We start from the raw sequence: 20497 nt of genomic DNA on the forward strand, positions 1-20497 counted from the left end.
TGTCACATCAGAGAATGATTCAGTATGTGATACTTTGGAGGGAAAACCTAAATCAGAGACAGTAGGCTAATTACTGGGCCAAATTCTCCCCTCAGTGACACCCAAGCAGTTCTACTAATTTCAGGTTGATGCCAGTGGGACTGAATGTGTGTAACTACAGGCAGTACGTCCCTCCCTGTATGTACTGAATGCCCGTCACTAGCTGCTGTTTGGTGTATTCAGAGTTTAACCTCATAGTTCATTTAAAAAATATTGCACAGTTACCTTTACATATAGATGATATTGCACAAATATTTTCAAATTTATTTTTGTACTAATTTACTTTCCTTGCAGTTTTAAAATCTGTTCCATTGAATTTAATTAAGTAAGTGATTTGTATGTGGGAGTCATGAATTATTGTTCTGTCTTTTAAAAATGTCAACTGTAACAATTGAGTTCACCATAATGAAGACCCAAGTCTTTTCTTGTACTCTTAGGCATCAACACCCACAGAACTCCCACAGATAAAATCTAAAAGTATTGAAAACAGCAAGAGGAGAGTGACTCAGTTACAACCACCTTTGGGTCACAGTGGAATAGCATCAATCTCTGATCCTGTTAGTGATTCTGTTGTCCATTTGATGCCTTTAAGTAAAGATGGACCGGGGACAACTTCTTCAGAATCCTTTCAGAGAGGCTGTTCTGTGTCACAGCAAGAGGCAGATCATTTGGATGAAGAACTAGATTTACTGCTAAATTTAGATGCTCCTGTTCATGTCGAAAACAACTTCCTGTCAGAAACCCACAACACGACAGCTGAGAGCAATTTGAAAATGGAAAATGGTGAGATTTATATTTTAACTCCTTTTTAGTTTGTATGTTCTTTCTGTAGTGATGCTTTTAGTTAAACTCCTGATTAGTAAGTCAGCAATGCTTCTCTAATCATCCCCATATCCCTGACAGTGTATGTCATTGATTTGGAGTTGCGTAGGAACACATCTGTTCATTCTCATTCTCCCTGTCAGGTGACCTTTCAGAGAGGCACCTCTCTTGTTTAGTACTTTGACATTCCAAAACTTACTGCAGTTGCTTGTGGTTGAAAATCATGATGAAAACTGAACTTTATACGAGTCTTTCATACATACTGTAGTAGAACAAATACATTCCTCTGCCCCAACTTTTTTTTACTACTTATAGCATAGTGGAATATGGTGCTTTCCAGTATTAGGCCTTTCGGTACTAGATCATATTCTGGCTCGTAACTTGGCTCATACTAAACACATTATTTAGCAAATGTACTCACTAAAATATGCATATTCTTTGACTTCCAAGAATAGGTCTATAAGGAATAGACACCATTTTTAAATAGGATGAAATGTGATGGACTGAGTTGTATGTCCTGCCAGTAGTAACTGGTAATCCCAGAACTATAATAGAGCAGGAAGTCATATTCCTTACTGTATGCTGTATAGCAGAAAAAAATCTACAGCGCTAAACTCAGGTCTGGGCAGATAAATAATTTTGGATCTTAAACTGTCTTTTTATTCAGTTCATCTTCAGTTTTTTCAGGCTGCTTTAAAAAAATGCCCATAGTGTGTGTAGTCCTTTAGGACCCTAGGCAATGGACCACTTTGACTGCTTTCAGCCTTCTTTTCTTCAAAGTGTACCCCTCTCTCTTCCCCAAGCAGAATTGCTGGACTCAAATTGTTGGCCTCTGAGCTTAGAGATACTTCTGGGCTTTGTGCCAGCTTCCTTCTACTCCCCTCCCCCAGCTCTGTTGTAGATGTTATGTCCCCTGTGTGGATGAAAGGGCAGGACCTAGCATCCACAAGATGCAGCTCACTGTGAGATGGGGAGGGGTTTAGTTCCCAGAATGAAGGAAAAGGAGCCAGTCAGGACTTGCATGCAGAAATCCTGACTGAATTGTGCCTGACAGTGAACACAGATGCCTCCCTCCTCACTGCTGTAGAGCCCCCTCAGCAACCTCCCTAGGCCCCAAGGACCTCCACTCTAGGTGAGTTAATAACCTTAGAAATGAAGTAACATCAGTTAGCAAGAGTAGAGCTAATAACGTCGCAGAACAAGATCCTATTACCTGCAGGATACTTTTGCTTCTTTGACTATCTGAGCTAGAATTGAAAAAAATGTCCTGTCAACAGCAAGATACTCAGCAGTAGTTACTATGCTGCTTTTGGATCTAGCAGACCACACAGTGATGTATCTGCCAAAACACATTAGGCAGAAAACTGGTGTACATAATTGATTAAACGTTTCCACCCTATAATACAGAAAGTGATGCTACACTGAAGAGTTTAATGGAATTTTCATTTTCAAGGACAATGAGTAACATCAGTGAAGAACTTTACTGTAGTCAGCATGCTCATTTTGAACATTTTAAGAGATCAATAGAGCTCTTCTGCAAAGTGGTACCTTAGCTGGCAAAGTTTAAACACGTAACGGCTCACTGCTCGGGAGTTTTCTGTCAATGAAAGATTTCAATACACTTTTGAGTGGCAGTGCTATTACTCAGTTACTCCACAGAAATATAACCTTTTAATAAGTCTGGGGAAAAAACAAAGGGGTTTGTTTCTGATTACAGGTTTTAAAATACTTTTTAAACTTTTGTCTTCTACATTTTTTTTTTAGAAAAATATATTCTTAACTGCAATTATGTCTGATTCATAAGAGTAATATTAACTAACATAATTTCCAAAGCTTTAGGACTCAAGAATGGGTATAAGCATCTTCAGTAAATTTCACTAAAGGATAAGTACAGTAGAAGCTTGCTAATCCACACCAAAACAATTGGTTATCTCTTCCAAATTCTCACCAGTAACGAGGTGTCATATTACTATGATTCCATTATTTTTACAAAATATTTTTCACATCATTTACTAATTAAATATAATGAACCTCTGTAGGTAAAGACTGAAGCTAGATGCCTCTTATAAACCCAATTTTCATCATTCCTCCATCTTCACCAAAACCAAAAGTGCTGTACCTGCATATCTTGGCTCCGGATAGATTGTGGAAAGCATAGATGTAGTAAGGCTTTCATATTTTGAAAATTATCCTAATACCTATTGGGCTTATGTATTCAAATTCCTGTCTAGGAAACGCCAGTATATTTTATTCTGTTGGTCCCTGTGGCAACATCTGCACTATGGAGTCTATGCTAGCATAGCCCCCTGTGTGGAAACACTACCATGCGGAAGGACAGAAGCACTCTTCCATTGACAGAGCTGCATCTATGCTGGGGTTTTGTCAGCATAACTATGTCTGGGGGGGGGGGGGGGTTGGTTTTTTCCACACTGCTGACTGACATATCTAAGTTAAGATAAAGCTTGTGTAAGACTTGGTCTACACTTAACTTTTAAGTGTTGATTTAGTTATATATTAATTGCAGCTTTCCTATACATACTGAAGTCTGCATGGCCCCTTAATGCTTTAGAAAAGGATGTAGCTGGCAGGATTTTGCTGAGCCTGCAACGTTTTTCAAAGAGTTCAATAAAGAGATGTTTAAATGTTCATTTTCATGCTTTCCACCAAAAAAACCCCAAAAGATGTGAAACTGAAATTGTAATTTATAGCTCCTCTCACACTGGTGATTTTACTGTTTATTGACTGTCTGAGGTTAAGGTTGTACATTTGAGAAGCTGCCACCATGAACAGAGCAAGAAACCTTGAGCTGTTACTACAGAGTGTAAAAAAAGACCTTGAAATAGCACATCTGAGAATGATTTCTGTGATATTTCATGTTTTCTTAGGAGATTTGCATTAAGTGAAAAATAAAATGCAAACATAAATGTGTAGTCACTAAGATAACCCTCTAATAATCACAAAAGGAGCTCTGCTGCCATGATCTCCTGCTGATCTCTCACATAAGAGGAAGTCTGCATGGGACACGAGACAAGATAGATCTCAGTAGGGGGGTGGAGTCGGGATCAGTTAGGAATCTTGTAGACTGGAAATTAGCCCTGTTAGAAGCTATAAGCTCTTCTTTTACAGGGGCCCTAAAAAAATCCAGCAAATTAGTCAGATGGCAGCCACCTAATACTGGTTGCTTTACTCACCTGCTTTTTTGTGATTTCTCCCAGTTAGCTGACATACACTCTATTTAAATGTCATCCTTTCTTTTTTATCCAGTCAGGCACTGAAAAGCAAAATGCTAACTTTGTCATATCTCAAAAGTTTCCATAGTGCAAAGATAAACTTTACATCGAATTGTTTCCTGTATTTATTTTCCTAGTTCCGCTCGAGTTGGATGTGACTGAAGAAATGAGTTCAGCATCTGAACAGCAGAAAACTACATCTAAAAACGTTACTGAGGAAGAGCTTGAAGATTGGTTGGATAGTATGATCTCCTAAAGCCCACATTTCATTGTCATGCAAGTAATTGAAAAATAAATGAACATGGCAGAAGTTAAGTACAAAATATCAGTCTACAAGAATTCACTGAACTAGTTGCTTCATCTCAGTGATTTAATATACTGAATGCATACTTTTATTTCAGCCAATATCTGAAATAACACATTTGGATAAATTCTAAATGAATGTTATCTAAGTGTTCTCTAAACAAAAAGGTCTAAAGCTACAATTGTGTTCATTAAGAAGGATCTTGTAATGAAATTAGGATTTTTTCAAAAACCTGTGCTTATAATGTAAGATGCAAAATAATACACACTGACAGAGCATTTGTTTCTACTTCTACTTGTTATCTATAGTTCCAAAAATAAAATAGTGTTAGTAAATATAGTTGTGTGTTTAACTGTGCATCCTGTGTTGTATCAGCTTTCTATTATGTAATCAGCCAAAAATAAGGCAAAGACAACCCAATTACTATTTATTTGGTTATTGCAGCGGGCATTTAATTTTATTTGAAGAAAAATGCATAAAGGTAGCAACTTCACTACTTACAGATGACCGTAAAGCATTATTTAATTTTGGCCTTTTAACAGCAGCATCTTACCAGCTGTTATTGAAAGAAGTATGTGAATAACCTTCAAGTGCAATTTCATACAGTACGATGGAAAAGCAACACAACTAATTAATAGAACTGTCAATCTAAAACACTAACATAAATAAAAACCTTGCATAGCTATGTCTACAGAGGTTTTAAGGCACTTAATCGATATTTCAAGGTCGATAAAGTGTTTGAAAATTTTTCTTTGACTGCTTAAAGCTTTTCAAGCTGTATCTTGATACATTCACTAGCAAATACCAAGGGAAAAATTAGACTGCAGTTAAAATGTTTAATTTCACAATGTGAGTCATAGTCACCTGACGTTCAAGTGCTTAAGATTCAGATATTGTGCATTTAAGAAATAATGTCTCTTTTAGCCCTTTCAACTATACCACCAAACATTGGGTCAAAAACAGGTACAATTTCAGTCTCTGTTTGAATTGGAAAGTTTAAGGTAACTAAGTCTTCAATGTATAGATTCCCCCCCCCTTTTTTTTTTCTTCAAAAGGAAAATTGAAATCCAGACTATAAGGCCCTTGTCTTATCTGCTAGGCACAAAAATCCTAAGTGGATGGTTTTAAACAAGTTCACAGTAAAGAGATGGTAAACAAATGTGACCTTTGAATTACACTATAAAAGGTAAGTTTTTAATTTTTACTGGGTTTTACATTTCATTAACGTATTAGCTTCTTTCATGATAAGTTTATCCAAGTTGATCCTCATATTGTTTACGGAAGCAATCTCCAGCTGGGAAGAAATCCCAGCATCTTTCTTGGTACATTTTCCATACAAATGATTCCTGAAACAGTAGGAGAAAAAAGGTGTTTTAACATATGTTTATTTTCAGTTATTGCTTTATACAAAATAACCATAATTAGTAACAGCTGTGTTAGTTTGTATTCGCAAAAAGAAAAGGAGTACTTATGGCACCTTAGAGACTAACCAATTTATTTGAGCATAAGCTTTCGTGAGCTACAGCTCACTTCATCGGATGCATACTGTGGAAAATACAGAAGATGTTTTTATACACACAGACCATGAAAAAATGGGTGTTTATCACTACAAAAGGTTTTCTCTCCCCCCACCCCACTCTCCTGCTGGTAATAGCTTATCTAAAGTGATCACTCTCCTTACAATGTGTATGATAATCAAGGTGGGCCATTTCCAGCACAAATCCAGGTTTTCTCCGCCCCCCCCCCACTCACTCTCCTGTTGGTAATAGCTTATCTAAAGTGATCACTCTCCTTACAATGTGTATGATAAAAAGTAACCTATTTCTCCTTGTTTATTCCTTTCCCACCCCCCACTGTTCCTCAGACGTTCTTGTTAAACCCTGGATTTGCGCTGGAAATGGCCCACCTTGATTATCATACACATTGTAAGGAGGGTGGTCACTTTAGATAAGCTATTACCAGCAGGAGAGTGGGGTGGGGGGAGAGAAAACCTTTTGTAGTGATAAACACCCATTTTTTCATGGTCTGTGTGTATAAAAACATCTTCTGTATTTTCCACAGTATGCATCCGATGAAGTGAGCTGTAGCTCACGAAAGCTTATGCTCAAATAAATTGGTTAGTCTCTAAGGTGCCACAAGTACTCCTTTTCTTTTTGTCCTTACAATGTACACATATTACTATTGATGGCAGAGGACATCATACAACCTTTAACGCAGGTTTCAACAATAAGTTTATAAAGTTTAACTGTGCAGCTTTCTGTACGTAAATACCCAGAAGTAAATTTTCAGGGCATAGTGAGAGAAGTCTCTCTTAGGGCTAGTCTACACTACATTGTTCACAGCTGCACCTACTCTGCTGTAACATGTCTGATGCCGCCTCAATGAGAGGCGGAATCTGTGGACACTGCTTTCAGTCGATGTAGTGCGACATAAGTTACATTGACTTAAGCAGTCGTGTAGACAAGCCCTCAGTCATGGTCTATGAAATGTTACACCAATGTCATTAAATCAATTTCATTATCCCAGTGCAAACCCCCATGTACAGGCACAAACTGTTTTTAGCTCATAGGGTAAGTTACAAAATCAAGCTAAGCCAATTAAATGTGTACTGAGGCGTCATACTAATACAACTAGATAAATTTGTAAATCAGTTTAGCTACCAGTGGACTTCTCTTTGTTCTGAAACTTCATCATTTTAAATGTACATAAATATTCTTTTAGAAAATCTTGGACACATCCAATATAAAATATGCATTTAACAACTATTGTACTGCAAATTAAGCCTTCCTAATTAAAAGTTTTATTTTAAATTGTACTTATATTTGTTTAAACTTAAAAAAAAAATCCTTAAAGAGAAAGTTAAAATATTTGTGTCCCATTAATTTTGAACCTGTCAAACATTTTTTGAATAAATATTCTCATATTAGTATCTTTAATTATACAAATTTTAAAAATCTGATGGTCTTTTTTCTTCTTTGTATTTTCTCCCAACTTGGACAATTAAACATGAATCAGTTGCACATTTGAAAATAACTAGAACCAATTTCAGAACAATGCATTTTTTAAAAAGAGGAAACAATTCTATGGGTCTAAGGTTTTATAATGGCTTATTTTTACAAATTAAATTAACATTCAAAAACTACATTGTGAAACAGGGTTGTTATTTGCTACTTGACACACAAACACAGATACAAAAAGTATATTTAAAAGTATGTACCCTCTGCTCTGCCAGCCCCACACCTTAGCACAGACCACAACCTTAACTCTGCATCCCCTACCGATGGTAGCCTCCCAATGCTAGTAGTTTGGTGTGTTGGGAAGGGTTAGCTTAGTAGTGTGGTGATGTCAAGACTGAAGTTTCATACTCAGACCTTGAAGATGAAAATATGAATTTATGCTTCATTTTAGCCTGCTCTGAAAATTCTACTTCATACTCACCTGACCAGTGTGCTCAGTTTCATCCTTATTAATGAGATACATTAGAAAGAAGCTGAAACAAGCACAAGAAATATTTGTTAATGTGCAAAATCTAACACGGCATTTTATATTTCCTGACAAACGGAGATGAGGTGTAAGGCAAACTCCACGTTAGCTAACAAAATAGCATTGAGGTTAGTTGTGAACATGTTATAAAGTTAGAAGCTTTCTTTCAGGGCCAGATTCTGTCCTCTGAGTTCCCTCCCCTCTGCAGTTTTTAGTTCCTATGATACTATTAATACAGACACTGGATGTGAAATCCCAGTTATCAGTATCAAAGGTAACCTGTCTTATCTCATTTTATTATTAGCAAAGAGAAAGTTAAGGGGTGATTTGATTACAGTCTATAAGTATCTACGTAGGAAAGGAAAGATATATTTAATAATGGGTTCTTCAGTCTAGCAAAGAAAGGTACAACATACTCCAATGGGTGGACGTTGAAGCTAGACAAAATCAGACTGGAAATGAGGTGTAAGTGTAACAGTGAGAGTAATTAACCATTGGAACAATTTACTAAAGGTTGTGGAGGATTGTCCATCATTGATAAATTGTTAAATCAAGAGTGGATGTTATGCTTGGGGAATTTCTGTGGCCTGTGTTATACAAAAGGTCAGACTAGATGATCGCAATGGTTTCTTCTGGCCTTGTAATCTATGAATTTCCTTGTGTGGCTTGAATTTACTTTGGGCATTTCTTCACAGCAGTTGTATAACTTGCACCTACCCTGACTTCTGTGCACACATGAAAATATCTAGCTTGATTTAAGTAGTACTTTAAACTTGAGCTAGCTGGCCTAGGAGGGGGCTGTCTATTGAAGATTGGGGGGTGCTTACACTCAAGCTAGTAATGCAGTAGGGACTCAGCTACTTAGTGTTGCTAATCAAGTCACTCTATACAGTTTGAGTGTTTTGCAGTGTGACTGCTCTCACTTGAACTAAGCTAACTCAAAAGGAGTTAACTTGAGTGTAGGTGACTAGAACTAACACTGCACTGAAGACAAGCCCTATAGCAACATTGGTTTTATAATTTGTATCTTAGCATACAGTCAAGCACTATTGAGGAAATTCTGTGTCTAGTTTGAGTAACTTGCTAGGTACTGAGGCTCACCGTGAAAGGAATTAATGCAGAGTATGGGCTAGAGTAGCCTCTAGGGCTCATACACATTGGGGCAGGGGGAATTCAAGAGCTGCATAATTTTTCCCTAGACATCACCCAGCATAGCCTCACAGGGATGTCCTTGCCCTTTTGGGCTGGGAGTTTAAAAGCATCATAGGGAAGTTAGGCTTAGACACCTAACTCCCACTGAAAATCCCAGCCTTGTTTTCTCTAAGAATGTTTAAATGACTGGACGTACCCTCCTGATACCGAAAGATCATCAGACTTAATAAAAAGTCAAGCCATACAGAAAGAATACAAGCATCCCCATAATGACTCTAGCGTCATTAATACCTAGTAATAAAACAGCACGGGAATAGCATTTCTTTTTTCAACTCATGACAGTACCTCCCCTAAAGTATCTGCTTTACCAAGAGATGAAAAACCAGTGTCTTCACAGGACCCTTAGCTTTAGTGTAGTTACATATTTATTATAACACCAATCAGAGAACTGATGGTTTCAAACATCTTGGAACAACAATTAAGACTCACTTGTGCATTTTAAACTCTATGGATTATTAGAAGGAAATTGTACTAGCACTCTGACTTATGTTAGTGCCTATTCTAACTTTGGTGTTATGATTGGAAACCCAGTCATTTTCAGAAATAGGTGGCTTTGGGGTACTGCCAACAAGTTTAATGTTCATGAAAATACCATTTCAAAGGTCTGGTGTTTCTGATGCTGTCCTGGAAAAGATTTTTTACACCAGCTATCATATCCCTATCAAGCTATACCTAACAAGAAACTTATCCAGCAGTTTAGCCCCTCTCTACACCAAGAATATCTGAAAGCTGATCATAAGCCTTTCATTCTTCAAAATGATTTGGCTTTATATTCTGAACGCCCTAACTATGAATTGGTCTCAAACAGTTCTCTGGGACTATTCCTTATCAAACACAGCTTGACTGTGTCAAATCACATAGTGGTGTTTTTCTTCTTTTTGTTCATATATTTTCACAAGTGATTTTGAAATAAACACCCACAGTTTATAAATCAGGTACTTCCCTTCATCTTTCTACTGTAGCCTTGTGCTGTTCCAAAGCAGGCACTTCATGCTTTACTTTTATACTGTGAACAAATATATTGGCCATGTACATGAGACTCCCAGGCATACTGTAAGATGTAAACTTGGTCATGAATCAGTTACAATGTGTGTATTAATATAATCATTGTACTCCTTGAGAAAATATTTTAGCGGCAAACCGATTTTCTTGACATTTTATATTTATAATGATACAAAGAAACAGTGCAAAAGTTGCATCTAATTTCCATGCTACTGGACAAAGAAAAGAGGTGATATACAGCTCCCTCTGAAAGTGGGCAGAAGAATACCCTGTGATCTACCATAGCATGGAAATTAATAGAGGACAGTTATCCTGTAATTTAGCAATTCTGTTCTGTGTGAAAACTGTGTCAAAGCCATGTTCTCCCACCTTAAGAGTTGCTGATGTTTAGTTACTCTGACCACAAGTGACAAAAAACCAACCACCACCACCAAAACCCGAATTAGATGAGTTGATTTCAAGATCTGCTTTGCTCTCTTTTCTCTGGGCCTGTAAAATCTGTTGGTTTTTTGGGGGTTGGGAAGGTGGTATATGGCCCATTTTCTTACTGAGATTTAAGTCTTGTCTATACTTGAAATGCTACAGGCGCATAGCTGTAACACGTCAATGTCAGCACTACCTCCCTGCGAGGTGGTAGCTAGGTAAATGAAAGAATTCTTACATCAACCTAGTGCTGTTTACACCATGGGTTAGATCAGCTTAACTACATTGCTGAGAGGTGTGGATTTTTCACACCCCTGAGAGACATAGCTGGTTCAACCTAACTTTTAATGCAGACCAGGCCTTACTATCTGCATAAAACCAGAATACAAACAAGTCCTTGTTTATTTGTATGAAGGGAGATTCATTAGCCTCTTTATACTGTTACAGAAATGAAAAACGTAGTTTACTGTAAACCAGAAACCATTAAGCAATGCTTATGTCAAATCCAGTGATCTAGTGCAAGCAAGAGGGCCCAAGTCTGCAATCTGTACATTGGTAAAACTACTGAAGTCAGCGGGAGTTTGTCCAACCAAGGAAATAAGGTTATTTATTCTTAAGGCACGTTCTCCTAATACACACAGTCTGCTGCCATGTGAGTACCCAGAATATTCCAATGCACTTTAGGCTCTTGGTGGCATGTACACTCTACGATCGGGTGCCACGTGTCAAAGCCAGAACCAAGGACTGCCATCTCATGCCATTCAGGTCCTCTCTTGCTGTTGACACATTTTTCCCCCCTCTTAACTTGTCTTCTCTGTGAGTATTTGCTAATATGGGCAGTTGGGACCAGTCACTTATAAGCCTCTCTTTGGACATTTGGGCCCTAGTAGCTTAAACTGCATGCATTGGCTAAACTATTTTGGAAATTGCAGTTCTTTGTGAGGCTATTTACTCTGCTTAACAGAGAATCAGCAAAGGCAATTTCAGTGCAGAACTGCAGGATCAGACCGATAGTTAATCTATTTCCTGTCGATGTCTTTTCAATAAATAGCTACTGTTGCTTGTATATGAAACTCTAAATTAAAAGATCTCCCTTTTGGTGCTGTATCATGTATTTATCTGCTTCAGAATGGAACCAGCACTGCCTAACTTAATGGACCAAAAATCATAGCGGTGCAGACTCCTCCTTGGCTGAACAGTAGCCCCATTCTTGCTAATGTGCCTCTACCTTTTACTAACACTCAGTGAGAAGACTTATTTTAAAGTGGGTCCCACTGTTTGTTTGTTTTTTAAAAAGTGGGAGGGGAAGAGCCAGACAGCATCAAATGTTTGTTCTTTCTTCTCTGAGATGTGCTTAAATTGTGTGTGCCCCAACAGCAGGGCTGTTCAGATACATGCATTTCAAGCATACTATTCCTGTACTAAAGCCTCCATAGGGTGATCTTCAACTAACATGACACTGGGAATAAACAGTAACAAAAATATACTCACAGATAGTTTGCCAAGTTGTGCTCTTGTAAAGTATGCATTTCAAAACCATGTGGGGTCGTGTCAAAATAGTCATTACCAATTCCACAAATGAAACATTTGGTCTAGAAAGAAAATTAAGATATTAGCACATTCTTAACACATTAATCTAGGTTCTTATCAGTTAGTTAAGATATAATATGAAGCAGTACAGAATGTAATATGGTTGCTCTACCTCCATATCTTCTCTCACTTGTTCTTGCTGATCTCTTAATTCACCAAAGGCATCAATAATCAGACCTGTTGTTTTAAATGGAAAGATGTAATGTGTAAAACCTATCAGTATTAATTTTACAAGCTATGGAGTCGGGGAGAAGTAGCTGTTTTCGGCTTCATCAAAAGGACAGCACACCAGATAGCATAGACTCCAGTTGCTTTAGCATGGTGGTGCCTGTAGGTAGCACAATCCAAGTTGCGCAGCTAGCACATTACAGGGGTAGGCAACCTATGGCACGCGTGCCAAAGGTGGCACGCGAGCTGATTTTCAGTGGCACTCACACTGCCCGGGTCCTGGCTACCAGTGCGGGGGGCTCTGCATGTTAATTTAATTTTAAATGAAGCTTCTTAAACGTTTAAAAAACCTTATTTACTTTACATACAACAATAGTTTAGTTATATATTATAGACTTATAGAAAAAGACCTTCTAGAAACGTTAACATGTATTACTGGCACGCAAAACCTTAAATTACAGTGAATAAATGAAGACTCAGCACACCACTTCTGAAAGGTTGCTGACCCCTTGGATATAACATTATTTGCATTGCACTTGCTGGAGGACTTCATAATTGAAATGTAAACCTTTATATTGTCAGTTTTGTGGTAAGCTGCTCAAGGAATGCCCTCACTTATCTCTGGGCAGGGACTTTGTCTCCTCTCCTGACCAGGGGTCTGGCCTTCCAACTCCCTGTAACGCACCGGTAGGACTGACATAAAAGTCCAGCCCCTGTGCTTTGCTTTGCTTTTTCTCAAAGGCTATGAACAGTGTAGGCCAGCGATTACAAGTAACCAAACAGCTCTTTTAAAGCAGAGTACATTTATTTTAGGATAAAAGTCTTATAGAGAGAACAACAGAGGGACCTAAAGGCATATTTAAGCTTACCAGCACGCCCGCTCTGGCCCCCAAATCAGTTCTTGTGAGAGTCGCTGATTGATAAGTACCAAAGTCTTTCAAACCCTTCTCTAAGAGTTTGCCTCTCTTGAGTGTCAGATCAGGGCAGTTTGTAGCCCAAGGACCCCTCCATCAGTAAGTTCAAACTCAGCCTTTATACTCAAACAAATCCCAGGCCTCCTGAAACAGGTAAAACCAGTTGCTGCCCCTTTCTTCCTCAGGTAAAGTTTCAAAGGCTGGGCTTCTGCACAACCAGTCTTGGGATTTTCCATTCCTCACCCCCGAGTAATTCCAGAATCCACCCAATGAGCCAGGAACCCACAAATGCATATAAAACGTAAAGGTCTATGAATATTCTATGGGACCATATTGTCTGGCCCATCTCAGCATTTTCAAGGTTTCATGCTTTCAAGGACTGGCTCAAACATACAGATAACATTCATAATATTAAGTAGAATAGTCTCAAGGTAGATCTCTGTTTGTCATACCTAGAGTACCCGACCAGCATCCTTAGTGCATGGAGGGTGAGTATGCCATTACCCCTAATAATTTCAAACTGCAACTATTCGTATAGTAAACAATCTCGCAACAAGCCAGCATACACTAGCGGTAGCCCTTGGGTGTGAAAACCAAGTGCAGAAGCCAGACTCTTTGCTGGGATTGACTCTGTGAAAGGGGGCAACAAGCCTACACCCCTTGTCAGGTGGGAGAGGGAGGCAGGTCTCTGCGAAGAGAGCAGTGACGACTAGAGGCCTGAGACCAGAGAGGGCATTTCTTGAGCAGACCATGAGGGACAGGGGGTGCATTAGTCCATTCTATGCATCTGATGAAGTGGGCTGTAGCCCACGAAAGCTTATGCTCTAATAAATTTGTTAGTCTCTAAGGTCCCACAAGTGCTCCTGTGCTTTTTGTGGATACAGACTAACACGGCTGCTACTGTGATATATACATATACCTAGGGTGCAGGTGGAAGGCTTTGCTGGGCCAATAGGTGAAAAAAAAGCCTTGATTTCTTTAAGGATTTTTCTCCAACCTTCCCCCCCGCCCGCCTTTTTTTTTACCCCATCCTCATCAGGTTGAGGAGCAGGGTTTCTTGGGTTCAGTGTAAGCCTATTAGTTCAATGGATGGCTTATTAACTCTTCCCCCTACCTGAGGTGCCATTCTGTGCCCTGAGCAAAATCTTCTTCCCTACCATTTTACGGTGTGTTTACGGTGGGCATAATGCCAGTCCCAATTTTGGGCACAGAAGGAATTTTCCTGTCAGATTGGGCCTTTTCACCTTTCAGCAGCCCAGGGATCAGGTGTATTGGTTAGGTTTTAAAATTCAGAAGGTCACAGTAGCAAGTGTCAAGTGCAGTTAATGGCTCAATTGGAGATCTGGTTCCCTGATAAACCAGAATTAGAAGCAGATTAGGAAAAGGCATCTCCTAAAAAGGCAGGGAAGGGGGTTGGGATCCTAATGTTTGGTACAGTGAGGAGACAGCCCCTTCTTTCTCACCCCCCTAGCCCTTGTACAAAAGGGAGAACAGTGGTATCCCAGCAATGGTTCTGTGACCAGGTTAACAGAAAGCTGGGGGACTTGAGAGCATCCCCTCAAAGTAGCACAGGTTATGGAAGCAAGGATGACCTGCACTGGATAAGTTACTGCCGTACCGTACCCAGACGTGTTACTTAAAATTGCAGTCTAGTTAAACCACATTCCTGGTGTCTTGTCTGGTGCTTGGGACAATGTATATATTTTATGGGCAAATTATACAATTACTACTTCCAGAATGAATTGTTTTATGAATTGTTATGGAGAATGTAGCAATATTGCTTAAACCATCTTAGTCAATGAGTGGTTGACATGCACTGCAGAAGTAAACAGGCTCACTAGACTCCAAGGCTTCTTACTGTTTAAGTGGAAATACCTTGAATGATAGCCAGTAGGATGACAATGACGAAGAAGAAAAACGTAATGTCAAAGACAATTCGATACATTTCATAAGGGTCCCCAGCAGGGTCTTCAATTTCATCCCCAATGCCACCACCAGCTCTCACACCCACATACATGTGGAACAGGTAACACTAGAAAGAAGGGAAAGTTACATCGGTCAAAAAACAGAATATTTAAAATGGCTGGCATTGAATAAAGAATGGTTATTTACCCTATGGTAACTGTGGTTCTTTGAAATGTTGTAGATAGCCGTAAACGCTCATATGTGTGAGCTCAGAATCTTTTGCACAGCAGTGTCCATTGGGGTCACTGTGCCTCCTTGTGCTCCCATGCCAGGGCATAAAGGGCAGAATGGTCTTGACTCTCCCTCAGTTCCCTGGCAAGTTGAGCCCATGTTAGCTGGGGACTCTGAAAGTAGGGATGGGGGGTAAGTTATGGGATCCACACAGACTACAACATCTTGAAGAACAACAGTTACTGTAGAGTAAGTAACTGTTCCGTCTTCTTCGAGCATGTTTCACAGTGGATCCCACTGTAGGCGACTGGCAAGCAGTATCCTCTTCAGGATGGTGACAGTGAGGTGTACCAGTTGTGTCAGTCAAACAGAGATTGGAATACTGCTTTCCCTAATCTAGCATTGAATGTAACAGCCAAGTCCAGTGCATAGTGCTTAGAAACATAAGCAGATTGCATCAAATAGCAGCCTTGCAGATTCTGGCTGTTGGCATGTTTTGGGAACAAGAAGGGGATGCTGTTTCAGCCTCATCAAGTGAGCCTTGATAGTATCCACTTAGACAGCCTTTGAAATGAAATAGCATAGCCTGAAGAGTGGCCAGCTATCATCATGAACAGGCAGGGGGACAGTTTGAAAGATTTAGTCCTGTTGATGTAGTAATGCAGAGCACAGGATATGTACAGAGTGTGCAGTTTCTTTTTCCCCAGGCATGGAATGTGGCTTAGGGAAGAACACAGATAAATTGATCATTTGGTTTAATTCAAAACACTACTTTGAGGATGAACTTCCTGCCGGTTTCAGAATAACTTTGTCCTTGCAAATGAGGTACACAAGGGTTCCACCAGGAGGGCCTGAGCTTGCTCACTCTTCTGGCTGAGATGATGGCCATGAGTAAAACATATTTTAAGGATCAGGTGGTGAATGAAGCAGTCTTGGGAGGGGCTCAAATGGAAGCTTCAGCAGCTTCAGGATGAAGACGCTGAGATTCCATGTTGGAGTGTGCTCCATTACCAGTAAGTAAGCATGCATCGGTCCCTTAAGGAACTTCATTACCACTGGATGTGAGAAGATCAAAAGCAGTACCCTGACATCACTGCCAGATGCACTTTGATTGAGTTATGACTGTTTCAATTGCAACATGTAATCTAGAATCCAAGGTACTGAGGCTTGCTCACGCACAAGGCCATGTTGGGTCACCCATATGAAAAATATCTTCCACTTGGAGGTGTAAGTCTGCCTCATGGACTGCTTCCTGCTGTGTGCCAGGATGTCCTGCACAAGTACAGAGTAGTCCTTTTCCATGCTGACATCTGGGCTGTCCATTGTAAAGAAGTTGGGGCTGGATGAAATATTTGTCCCTGGTTCTGGGACAACAGGTCTGGGAGCCTGATTAAGGGCTATGCTGACATGTGTAGCAAGTCTGTCAGCCATACCTTGTCTTGGCCAGTAGGGTGCTGAAGATCTCTGCACTAGTTTCTCTGGCTTTGGTGATCATGTTGTGGGAGAATTGGGACTGGTAGAAAAGGGTATAGCAATTCTTCACTCCACTGCAGTAGGGACCCCAGACACAAAAGTTGAGGCACTTTGCATTGTCTCTAGGGGCAAATAGGTCTATTACTGGATTTCCTCCTACTAGAGAAATGTCCCTTTGGTGATGGACCCCAGCAGTGGCCATGCCTGGTTGAAGACAGATTGCCTGCTCAGGAAATCTGCCTAGCTGTTTCTGGTTCCTAGCAGGTGCAGAGCTATCAAGGTGCAGCACCAGTTCCACAGTTTGATTGTCTCCCTGCATAGGGGGATGAACAAGCACCTCTTTGTGTTGTCTATAAGCACCTGTACTATCATGTGCCACAAAACCAGAAGTAACGTCATATATGCCAGTCTGATGGCCTGAAGGTCTAAAACACCTATGTGTAGCCCCATGGCTTCTGGGGACCATGTCCCTTGTATCTGTAGATAGTCAAAGTGCGCACCCCATCCTGTTCCAGAAGGGTCCATGACTATCATTCCAGATGGCAACAGGGTCTTGAATGCTACTCCTTTCTTGAGGTTGGGGTATAGCCACCATGACAGTTCCCGAAGGATGCAAGAGGGAATGATAACTGTTTTGCTCCCTTGATGCTTCACTGGGGAATAGACTGACCTAAGCCAAAGCTGTAGAGGCCTTGGGTGAAGTCTATCAAATGGTGTCATATATGGATATAGGGCATATGGCCTAATAATGTAAGGCAGGTCCACACCATCATGAAGAAGCATGCAATTATCATGTATTAGTCATGATATGGAACTCCACAGAGGCTGAAGTGCATGTATTCCTGCTGAAAAGAGTCAAGTTTTTTCAGATCCTTGTCCTCTGGCATTTCTTTGATGGAACCTCTTTTGTCTTGTATGACTGATGTGAGTGACTCTGGTGTAGGGTATGCGCAGAACTGCTTGAACCCTTGGGTGGTACTTGGTACCACTTCTTTACCTGCTTTGAGGTTGGAGTGAACAAGGTCGAGGTGTGCCAGAGACCCTTCACAGGGTCCCTCAAGCCCTTGTTGATAGGTAAGTCAATTCTTGTGGGTGCCATGGAACTTAAGATGTCAAATAGTTCATGGGTATTCTCTTGGATTATGGTTGTTTTGATGTCTAGAATTGTGTATACCTTGGATAAGAGTTCTTGGAGTGTCCAAAAGTCATCCATAGTCGGTGTCAGCACCAGGGTTATAGCCTTCTCAGGAGAGGAGGATGATTACTTGGGTGGAGAGGGAAGCAGAAGTGACTCCCTGGCCTGCTCTGTTGGTTTTCCCTGCTGCTCTTTTGTTTCTAGTGAGAGGGGCTTTTGCTATTGATGCTAATGGAGACCAATATATCCTCTTTCTTGTGGAGGAGTGATAGGCTGTGACTGCAGGACAGATAAGATGGTGGGCCCCAATACAGCCAATAGAGCCATGGTGGCATCTCATATGGATATTGTCCTGGTTGTGCAAGTCCTATCCACTGCCAGTGTTTTAGGGAACCCCAGTAATGAGTGCTGTTAGGATATCCCCCAAGATGTCATTCCAGCTTCCCTTGGGAGGGCTCTCTGCCCAGAAAACAGTCCTTCTTCTGGGGTGGACACGATGTCCGCTTGGAGCTGTGCTCACAGCAGCACTACATTTTGGATGCAGAGTGTTCTGCTCCTCTCTGTCCCAGTGCTGATGGTGAAGAGGTCGGCACCAAGGAGGTATCCACTGGTGCTGGGACTCCTGATGCTGGTGTTGATTTGGCTGCTTTCTTTGGTCTCTTCTTGTCTCTGTCACCAGAGGTATGCCTGGTTGCTGGAGCACTTGCAGAAGAGAGCCATCTTGATTCCAGATGGGACACTGTTTCTTCCCTTGGATCTGAAGCTACCTTTATGGATTGCTCCAAGAGGTGCAGTTTGAGCTCAAGTCCCTTGATTTCCAAGTGTGGGAGGAGAAGGAACAGCAGATGGAGCATTTATTGGGGATATGAGCTTCCACGAGGCAGAAGAGACACCCTGCTATGTCTGCCTATCAGGAACATTCCACAAAGAGCAGGGTTTAAATCCTCAAGGTTTTGAGTCTGCCATTTTAACAGCCATGCTACTTTGTCTTGCTGTACAGGGCATTCTCCTGTCTCTCTTCTCTTGTGGTTGTTTTTTTAATCATACAGCTAAAAAGATAATATAGAAATAAAACTAGGAATGAAAAATATTTCTTCACCAAGGTTTGGAATCTTATCCAAAAGGCTGAGCGGATCAGACACAGTCCAGGTTCTGTCTCTCTGCCATGGGTGGTAAGAGGAAACTGAGGGAGGGCAGAGGCCACTCTGCTCTCTATGCCCTCATGTGGGAGCATGAGGAGGCACTTGACATGGCTATGCAGAAGATTCCAAGCTTGGCTGCATGTGCACCTACAGTGGGTAGGCACACTGACATACACTTGAAGAATATATTTTGTCTTCTGCGTATTACTTATGTTCTGTATTTCAATAAAGTCTGAGACCAAGTTGTACAAAGAATAATACATAGAGAATGATGTTACAATACACCGTGATATTCACATTCAAACTTCATATTTAGGGAAGGTTCACACTAAAATAAAATGATTGGAATGGAATCAGAGTCAGTTACGCACATTCATTTTTTTCCAACTCAGTGTTCCACAAACAAAACTATTTTCAGTGCATTATTCTTTAGATCCATTTTGTCTACAGCCTTTTTCCTCATGTTAGAAGATGAAACTTGTTGTATTCTATCAACTGTATGAATAATAATTCAAAATCCTTCTAAAAGTTTTCTGAGCAGTTAGGGTACACTGTTTTTATCTGTATGCTTTATCTTTTAATTGGATCTAGAAAATTTTAGCAAGAATCCCAATTAAAGTAAAGGAGGTGGACTGTGAGCAAAAAGCAGAGTATGAAATGTTTGCAAAACACTGTGTTCAGATAATCTCTTGAGTCTTGGATATTTTCAGCACCGAGAAGCCAGTTTTAATATATATATTTTTAACATTCTGTACAACCTCTGGCCCTAATTCTGACTTCCATGGGAGATTTGCCTGAGTAAAGCTTGCAGGATTTGGTCCTAGATGCAGAATTTCACACTTTACCAAAATGTTCACTGTGGGCCCAATTATCAAATTACATATCTAGATGCTCAAAGTATAATTTAGGCATATAAAAATAAGCACGTATATAGTCTAATTCCAGGGGACTTTCTGGGAACTCTCGCCTATAAAACAGTTATATTACCCTTTAACTATCTTCAGCCACACAATATATGTCAAAAATATATTTGAAAAGCCCTAGCTATGTTCTTTAGTCACAGCAGGAAGCAATATTAGTTCTACATGAAACATGCTTTAATGAAAGTAAATAATGTGATAAATCTGATCTTGCAGAACAAAACACAATATAGAACTATGAATGGATTTTTAATGCATTTTTACTACTGCTGGGAGATACTGCTATGACCATAGATAAAAATATTAACTTAGAATCATTTTAGTTCATTTGGCAGAACTGTTTAATATGTAAAATATGTTGCTAAATATTTTAATTATTCTAACTGCTCATGTACTTTTGAATCTTGTAAGTGAGTTTTATTTCAGGTCAGACCTTTGTATTCAGTCCACAAAGGGACCAATTAAAACAATATTGGATGGTACGGAGTTCATTCTTTCCATTAT

General features: G+C 40.0%; 2 protein-coding genes across 2 annotated transcripts in view; one reads left to right on the forward strand and one right to left on the reverse strand.

Moving 5' to 3' along the window:
• Positions 1–5155, forward strand: part of AVEN (apoptosis and caspase activation inhibitor) — a 172160-nt gene extending 167005 nt beyond the window's left edge. The window contains exons 5-6 of the mRNA XM_074955740.1: positions 477–822; positions 4229–5155. Coding sequence (XP_074811841.1) covers positions 477–822; positions 4229–4347 — 465 coding nt within the window. The 3' untranslated portion in view covers positions 4348–5155. The remainder of the gene's footprint in view (positions 1–476; positions 823–4228) is intronic.
• RYR3 (ryanodine receptor 3) overlaps positions 4636–20497 on the reverse strand; it is a 577606-nt gene continuing 561744 nt past the window's right edge. The window contains exons 103-107 of the mRNA XM_074955741.1: positions 15063–15219; positions 12218–12282; positions 12007–12107; positions 7834–7885; positions 4636–5741 (exon numbers count right to left, since the gene is read on the reverse strand). Coding sequence (XP_074811842.1) covers positions 5646–5741; positions 7834–7885; positions 12007–12107; positions 12218–12282; positions 15063–15219 — 471 coding nt within the window. The 3' untranslated portion in view covers positions 4636–5645. The remainder of the gene's footprint in view (positions 5742–7833; positions 7886–12006; positions 12108–12217; positions 12283–15062; positions 15220–20497) is intronic.

This window comes from Natator depressus, chromosome 6, assembly GCF_965152275.1.
Source record: "Natator depressus isolate rNatDep1 chromosome 6, rNatDep2.hap1, whole genome shotgun sequence".
NCBI classification, from domain to species: Eukaryota; Metazoa; Chordata; order Testudines; family Cheloniidae; genus Natator; species Natator depressus.